General features: G+C 37.2%; 1 protein-coding gene across 1 annotated transcript in view; it reads left to right on the top strand.

The window, feature by feature from the left end:
* Window positions 1-3,278: 3,278 nt before the first annotated feature.
* LOC127832631 (vigilin-like) overlaps window positions 3,279-9,466 on the top strand; it is a 63,075-nt gene continuing 56,887 nt past the window's right edge. The window contains exons 1-3 of the mRNA XM_052358196.1: window positions 3,279-3,362; window positions 3,456-3,528; window positions 7,399-7,605. Coding sequence (XP_052214156.1) covers window positions 7,444-7,605 — 162 coding nt within the window. The 5' untranslated portion in view covers window positions 3,279-3,362; window positions 3,456-3,528; window positions 7,399-7,443. The remainder of the gene's footprint in view (window positions 3,363-3,455; window positions 3,529-7,398; window positions 7,606-9,466) is intronic.

Genomic DNA, 9,466 nt, shown 5'->3' with positions numbered 1-9,466 from the left:
ACTACTTCTACTACTACTACTACTACTACTACTACTACTACTACTACTACTACTACTACTACTACTACTACTGCTACTACTGCTACTCCTGCTACTGCTGCTACTGCTGCTACTGCTGCTACTGCAGCTTCTGCTGCTAGTGCTGCTGCTGCTACTGCTTCTTTTGCTGCTACTGCTGCTACTGCTGGTACTGTTTCTTCTGCTGCTACTGTTTCTACTACTGCTACTACTGATACTGCTGCTACTGCTTCTACTGCTGCTGCTGCTACTGCTTCTACTGCTGCTACTGTTTCTACTGCTGCTACTGCTGCTACTGCTACTGCTGCTGCTACTGCTGCTGCTGCTACTTCAGATACTACTACTACTACAACAACTACAACTACTGCTGCTGCTACTGCCGCTATTGCTGTTGCTGCTGCGGCTGCTACTGCTTCTACTGCAGCTTCTACTACTACTACAACAACTACTTCTACTGCTACTGCTGGTGGTGCTGGTACTGCTACTACACTGCTACTGCTAATGCTACTATTGCTACTCCTGATTCTGCTACTACTACAACTACTACTACCACTACCACCAGTCCCACTACCACTATCACTACTACCAGTCTCACTACCACTACCGCTACTACTTCTACTACTACTACTACTACTACTACTACTACTACTACTTCTACTACTACTACTACTACCACTTCTACTACTGCTACTACTACTACTACTGCTGCTACTTCTGCTACTACTGCTACTACTGCTTCTCCTGCTTCTGCTGCTACTGCTGCTACTGCTGCTACTGCTGCTTCTGCTGCAGCTGCTGCTACTGCTGCTACTGCTGCTGCTGCTGCTCCTACTGCTGCTGCTTCTGCTGCTTCTGCTGCTGCTACTGCTGCTGCTACTGCTGCTGCTACTGCTGCTGCTACTGATGATGCTGCTACTGATGATGCTGCTACTGATGCTGCTGTTATTGCTGCTACTAGATGCCGCTATTTTTACTTTAGCTGAAAAAGTTACTATAACACCTTGCTTGCAGATGAAAAAAATACTCCCACACCGGTCGACATGCGACACTTGCGCGATATTTGCTCGATATACTAGTAGTGTCGAGTGTCATATCGTGCGTCGAGAGAATGTCGCGCGTCGTATCGTGCGTCGAGAGAATGTCGCGTGTCGACCTAGGGATTTTTAGGTCGACAGGCGAAATTTTCGCGATGTATCATATCAAATGTCGCGCTTCGTATCGTGCGTCGAGAGAATGTCGAGTGTCGCGCTCGAAGGTCGACACACGACATTCAAGCGACATTAAAGCGACATTCGCTCGACGCACGATACGACGCGCGACAATTCAGTCGACAGTCAAGATTTTCTGCAATATGTTTTTCTAAATCCCAGCGCGATATGCGACACTCAAATCTTGATTGTCGCGCGTCGTTTCGTGCGTCGAGAGAATGTCGCTTGAATGTCGTGCGTCGATCTCGAAAGTCGACACGCGACAATCAACCTGGTCCTATCCGGATTCCGTAGTTAACAGCATGTGAACTAATAGATTTATGGAGTGAATGCAACACCCAGAAAACAATAACTAGCACGGCACTCCAACTGAGTCACGGTAAACTTGATTCCATCCTTATTTCACAAAGCTTTAAGAAGCATAACATGACATGACATATCAGATACAAATCTGCCAAAAACAGGCTAAGAATATGACTGACATATGATAAACACTTATTGGCATCGTTGTTTGATCTACGACCGTAAAAGTCGAAACTAATGAGAACAATACACAAAGCTAGAGGGAAAAGAAGAACGCAGAGGAAAAGATGATGACAATGCTAAATGAAAGTGAAACAAAATAGCAAATTAAAAATGATGACAACCGCAGAAATACTATTATCTTTTTTAAAAAGTCAAAACGATCACAATTTTGACAAGTTGGCTCATAAGAATAAATTATCGGTCGTTCTAATGAATATATTGAATAACAAAAAGCAACAACGTCTATGTAAAAGAAAAGTAAACGAATGTAATATTGCATTTAAAGAAACGAATAACAACAAAAGCCTTGGATCGGACGATTAAACAACTGAACATTACACAATATTTTGGAATATTTTTTTCAATTTAATCAGCCATTCTTTTGACGAAATGATGACTTTGTGATCTACAATAACAGATTGTAATAACATTATCAAGCAGAAAATTTAGAAACTCTTACACACTGGAGACCTATTATAGTATAAGGTTATTACATATATATTACAGACTCGAAAAATGCTGACAACCAATGGGATAAACATTGTATATCAGCCTATTTGAAGCAGTTTATAAACATTTTTTTTTCCTAATATCTACATGTGTATCTAATATTGATATATTGATGCACATGTGCAGTACTCGATACAACTTTATTATCGAACTAATTCCAGCGAATATGTATGTATTGAAAATAGATATTCACTGTGGTAAAAAAATGGACTAAATCCGAATCATTTTTTTGCGAATAATAATATTTTAATACACATTAAAAATGCGTTTTGGATGCATTGAACATAAACTTTCTTCAAATTTTATTATTATTCTACTTAAATCGTTTATATTTAAATTATACATGTACATCGACTTAATATCGTGGTCCACCACGGGTGGTAAGCTTGTGGCTATGATATTAATTAGTGGAAACATCATTTTGAATGATAAATAATAAAATTATAACGAAAAAGCAACTTTTCAGAAAAAGTATTTTCAATATCAAATATAATTATATCCATGTGGTCGGTATACCCCTTAATCTTACTAAAATGCTTTAGTGTATAACAAAACAATCGTGGATAGTGAATACTATCTAGGTCCTGGTTATATTTACCAAGGATCCCAAATATGAATAGAAGAAAACCCTTTATGTAACTGTGTTGCTTAAAATAAAAATCATTATAAAAATGAAGCGATACAAGGGTTTGAAATTGATCAACAGGGGAGCTCACTGGTTGAAATGGGCGATCATGGCAATTATTTATCTCCCTTGTATTTTGCCACGTGCCAACTTATTTATATGCACTTTGACCTTTCCACTGGGCGCAATAAAATAGTGCAGTGTGCTGAAACATGTTAATGTGCATTAGTCTATATAACGATAAGTTTATAGAAAAAGTGACGAAATGTAACAAAAGTAAATAAAACTGCCTTTGAGATTGTATATATTTTAGCACGAACTCAACACAGAAACGGTACATTTTCATTGGCCAAAGACTCATGATCTGACAATTCGGTGTTAAATTGTACCAATCAACGTGTTTGTTATATTGAACCATACTCTCGCGTATGAATAATATCCACGTTGAAAGGTTGTAAGGCATTTCTCTTGTCAAGGTACGGCGAACTGGTTGTATCTATTTCAGTTGCATTACCTTTGGAATACTTGAGTTATTATAAGTCATTGTTATCCGCATATTTATCTTTCAGAACGAGAGAAGAACCGAATTGGAGTTGGCTTCGTGTAGGTTAACCTAGGACGGATATTTACGGACGCAGTACTGTAAGTTGTTTCTGTTTTGAGTTTGACACATCATATTGTGTGCAAGTATGTTGACGTGGACAGCAACGTTCACACTCAAATACGTGATTTATTTCTTGAAACATGTAAACATGCAGGGGCGTACCTAGGCATACGGCAGTACGCCCGTGCGTATAATTTAGTATCAAACTTAACAAAATGAAAACTCTTAAAATTCGAAAAAAATGCAATAAAAAGTGAGGGCTAAGGGAGGGGTAGGGGTATAATTATGTAAACAAGACGTCCACTTTTAGAAAATGACAGTGGGTACACGACTCAGCGAGCATGCTGTTGTTTCATTCAAAGAGTGTTTCTTTTACAGTTTAATTAAAAACTAATATAATTTTCTGTTTACCAAAACCCCCAAATAAAATCAGTTTCAGCAGAAAATAATGACGGGCTTTGTTTTGGCGCCACGTCACACCAGGTTTGACAACTCGTCAAAACAAGTACACACGCCGTGGGCGTGGCACTATATTTTTACAGAGTCGCAAAAATACACAGACATGGGAAAGTTTTCCATGGAAAACACACTAAATCCTTAACTTTTTTTAGAGGAAGAAATTTAGGAATAAAATTGCCAAATGTCGCTGAAAGATAACAATTAAACGGTCCTTCTGCAATGAAATCCAAGTTTGTTTGGGGGAGGAAGAAAAAGTCAAACATTTCCTCACATTTACATACCCATTCCCTTGCAGTCATAGGCTTCTTGATTTAAAGCCGTGACACTTAAACTTAATAGATTATGTTCAAAAGTATATTTGCAGTTGGAAATGTTTATTAAAATATGTATTTTTCTAAACTTTTACAAGCTTAAACTTGAGGATAAACATTGCCAAAATGTGCCTGAAATGCAACACCAAATCACACCTTTTGCAAAGAAATTTCCAAAGTTTTTTAGAGGAGCACCCCATACTCCCGCAAGCAATAGAGTTGAACACCCTCGTACACCTATCCATTCTCCTTTGCAATAAGGCTTCTTGATTTTTAAGCATTGACACTAACTTAGCAAATAAATTATGGTCGAAAGTATATTTGCTGTTGACAATGTTTAATGAAATATTTCCTTTTATTGGTGTTATTCAAGCATGAAATCGTTGAAAAAAAATGCCAAAACGTGGCTGAAAGATAACACTAAAACGCACCATTTCCATAATTTTCATGGGAAAGACCCCCCCCCCCCCATCCCCCACCATCATGAGGGGGACACCCCCTCCCGCACCTACCCCTCCCCCCTCTCGATAGTGCGTTTAGCTGAAATAGCCTCAGGAACGCCCCTGACATGTATAGTTCGTTAGAAAAATACTCATTGTTTTCGAGAAAAAAGTTTATTTATTCTGTTATTACAGTCGATTGGTGTATAGCGGATTTTAGTGAGTAACGGATAGCTTAAACGTTTTTTGCAAAATACTTTTATTTATGTTAAGATTTATAGTTTTCTATTAATTGAATACAAAAAGCCTATCATTGTTAAGTCGATTCATGTTTTTGTTGATGTGTGTCAATGTTTACAACTGTTTCTTTTTTCAAAAGCAAAACAAGGTCACGTTATGTACGCACCGTTTTTGTGACGACAGGAAAAGTGCAGACGAATAGTTTCTTGAATTTTGCAGATTTTGTTAGGTAAACATAATGTTCATTGATGTAATATTTTAGTATTATGCGTCCTTTACAAAAGTAAGAATGCGTAGAAACCAAATTGATGCGTACCATATAAAATAAGCATGAAAGCTGCAACTCTGGATTTAGTGAATAACGGACATGTGGTGACCCATATTTAGGAATGTGGGGATTGTCTCAAAATAAATATAAACTTGATTGAAGTTGTCCAATACACATGTGGTAAGCGTGTGGCTATGATATTAATAAGTAAAAACATCATTTTTAATGCAAAATAATCAAATTATAACGAAAAATCGATTTCTCTGAAAACATATTTTCCGCTATCAAATCTATATATAGATTCAACTCAAAATGACCCGAATATAGGATGCATCGCTTTGAACAGCAATTACTTCATCAATTGTGCAGTGATTTCCATGAATTTGGTCTTATTAAACGCAGAAATGAATTTCCTTTCTGAAAATGTACATATATTGCAATTATTTTTTTACAAATGCTGTGTCAAATTTTAAGAAATAACACGATACACATGTAATCCGATACAAACGGTTAACCTAAGCGATCCGGTAATGGCTGAATCAGTGTACCATGAAATTCGCGCTGTAAACAAATAATATTTTTCGGATATTTAAAACCGCTGGCATGTTTCAATAGGAAAGATGTGTGTCTAACTAGGTTTAATGGTTTAATTACTGAATGCATGGTGTTTACGTTGAAATGAGACTCTAAGTCCTTAGCTATCTGTTATACACCAATCGACTGTACTCGTAAATGCCGTGTCTATTTAAATAATTCACCCCACCCATCTCTGTGACTGTACGGGTGTGGACTGAACATTATTGTGTGCTATTGTTTTTATTTAATAGTCAGAAGTCGCATGTGATTGTTTAACTCAAACTTATAAAGACTAAAAATGTGCCCAAATGTTATGACGAAGGACTTCAGTAGATGGTTGAAGTAACATAGCTTACAGACCATGCACAGCAGATTGTGTACCCAAGTTCAGACCTTTTTTTTAAGCCCCTGGATCGAATGATCTGGGGGGATCGTTTCAATAAACATCGTAGTACACATTTACGATACAATACATTTTTCGAAGATACACAATTGCTAAAAGTCCATATCATGTGATTATAAATTTTCAGCACTTAATTAATTACATTGGCATCTCAAGCGCCATATATATTTGACGAGCATGGCGAGCTAGTTCGTCTACTTATTAAGATTACAAAATTCTCTCGTAAGTTAAAATTGTCGTACGATCGTTTATGAAATTGCCTCAAGGCTTATATTGTTTTTGGCCTGTCTGTCATTGTATGTGTGTGTCTGTCTGTCCAAAAAACTTAAGGTTGGTAATAACTTTTGCAATATATGAAGATAGCAACTTGATATTTGGCATGCATGCGTATCTCATGCAGCTGCAAATTTTGAGTGGTGAAAGGTCAAGGTCATCCTTCAAGGTCAAAGGTCAAATATATGGCTTCAAAGCGGCGCAGTAGGGGGCATTGTGTTTCACAAACACAGCTCTTGTTTCTATATTAATTCTAATAGTACCATTTAAACAGGTTTTAAGTTTTTAATTTGTTTTGTTTCAATATATTCAACAATTACACATACCTCCTAATAATGGATTCAATGGTGATTCTCAAACCATTTTCCTGCAATGACTTAGCTCGGCTGTTTTCTGAGAAAACCCGAGGTATTGTCATAGCCAGCTCGTCATCCGCTGTCCGCGTGGTGCTAAAACCTGAACATTTGGTTAAGGTTTTGAACATTGGCTCAAAAATCAAAGTGCTTCAACCTACAACTTTGAAACTTCATATGTAGCTGCACCTTGATGAGTTCTACATGCCACACCCATTTTTGGGTCACTATGTCAAAGGTCAAGCTCATTGTGACCTCTAAAAAAATTAAAAATTAATTTCTGACAAGCTTTCATTTATTCAAAACTGCACCCGCAGCCAAGCGTGGCATCCGTTAGGCGGTGCTCTTGTTTTCCCTTGTCGGCACATAAAAACAATTCTTTTGAGTAATTATGCACTATCAATATTTATCTGGAAACTGCCTTACACAATTTTAAATTAATTTGAATTCAATTAGGTGTATATAATATAATAGTATATAATTATAATATTTGTATATTTCTAATATATATTTATTAATGCATGTAAGAGTTGAGAAATCTTAAATAATTGTATTTATCAAAAAAACATTTTACATTTTGATCAGACGTACTGTTCGACTCGGAACTGCTTCATTGACGCGAGTTCAGACATGACTTCCGGAGTAACTACTGTTGGTGCCAACCTTGGGGACCCAGAGGACTATCATGTTGCTTTCCCCGGTTTACCTGTTGACCCACTTGTAAGCCCGGCCACAGTGGGTCCTTGGAACAATACACCTAAGTTCCATGTGAAGACGTCAAAGTGCACTCAGGTTTCATATTATCATATTCCTTAAATTGTTTTATTATTTTGTTATTATTTCAAAATCCTGAAGTTGTGAAACCTCAAGAGAACATGCCAGACACATTGTCTAAATCAAGTGGAATGTTAGATTGGAAATTTGTCGGACATTTGGTCAGACACCAACACTTCTGACATTGTATCTTAAGCACGGTTCCCTCTGGGCTTTAAAAAGATGTCGCCAAATATTTTTGCTAAATTAAAAAAGTTGTAGTGAAACGTGGGCTATATTGGGACACAGAAGTTCATTTTTAGCTCATCTATTTTTTGAAAAAAAATTATGAGCTATTGTCATCACCTTGGCGTCGGCGTCGGCGTTGGCGTTGGCGTTGGCGTTGGCGTTGGCGTCGGCGTCCGGTTAAGTTTTGCGTTTAGGTCCACTTTTCTCAGAAAGTATCAATGCTATTGCATTCAAACTTGGTACACTTACTTACTATCATGAGGGGACTAGGCAGGCAAAGTTAGATAACTCTGGCGTGCATTTTGACAGAATTATGTGCCCTTTTTATACTTAAAAAATGGAAAATTTTGGTTAAGTTTTGCGTTTAGTTCCACTTTTCTCAGTAAGTATCAATGCTATTGCATTCAAACTTGGTACACTTACTAACTATCATGAGGGGACTGGGCAGGCAAAGTTAGATAACTCTGGCATGCATTTTGACAGAATTATGTGCCCTTTTTATACTTAGAAAATTGACAATTTTGGTTAAGTTTTGTGTTTAGGTCCATTTTATTCCTTAAGCATCAAAGCTATTGCTTTCATACTTGCAACACTTACTAACTATCATAAGGGGACTGTGCAGGCAAAGTAATGTAACTCTGACTGGCATTTTGACAGAATTATGTGCCCTTTTTATACTTAGAAAATCGAAAATATGATTAAGTTTTGTGTTTAGGTCCACTTTATTCCTACAGTATCAAAGCTATTGCTTTCATACTTGCAAGATTTATGAACTATCATAAGGGGACGGTGCAGGCAAAGTTATGTAACTCATACTGGCATTTGGACGGAATTATGGGCCCTTTATACTTAGAAAATTGAAAATTTGGTTAAGATTTATGTTTTGGTCACTTTACCCCTAAAGTATCATAGATACTGCTTTCATACTTGGAACACTCACAAACTATCATAAGGGTACAGTAAAAGGACAAGTTGCATAACTCTGGTTGTCATTGTTACGGAATTATGGCCCTTTTTTGACTTAGTAACTTTTAATATATGGTTAAATTTTGTGTTTCGATCCACTCGAAGTATCAAGGCTATTGCTTTCAAACTTCAAATACTTACATGCTATCATGAGGTTACTGTACCTGGCAACTTGAATTTTACTTTGACCTTTGAATGACCTTGACTCTCAAGGTCAAATTATTAAATTTTGCTAAAATTGCCATAACTTCTTTATTTATGATTAGATTTGATTGATACTTTGATGAAACTACTCTTACCTGACATACCACTATAGACTTCACCCAAACCATCCCCCGTGCCCTCCCCCCCCTCCCCCCCCCTCCCCCCTCCCCCCCCCCAATTTTTTTTAATTTTTTTTTTTTTTTTTTTTTTTAAGATCATCTCACAAATGACCACCACACCCTCACACTATACCCCCACCCCACCCCCCCCCCACCCCACCCCACCCCCCAAATTTTTTTTTTTTTGATTTTTTTTTTTTTTTTTTTTTTTAAGATCATCTCACAAATTATCACCACACCCTCACACTATACCCCCCCCCCCCCATTTTTTTTTTTTTTTTTTTTTTTTTTTCGCTTTTTTGGAAGATAGTGTAATAAATGTCCACAACCCCACACTATACACCCCTCTTCACTCCACTCCT

The sequence above is a fragment of the Dreissena polymorpha genome, chromosome 5 (assembly GCF_020536995.1).
Source record: "Dreissena polymorpha isolate Duluth1 chromosome 5, UMN_Dpol_1.0, whole genome shotgun sequence".
Taxonomy (NCBI): domain Eukaryota; kingdom Metazoa; phylum Mollusca; class Bivalvia; order Myida; family Dreissenidae; genus Dreissena; species Dreissena polymorpha.
Note: the sequence above shows the minus strand (reverse complement) of the source record. Positions and strands in the feature narration are given on the sequence as shown.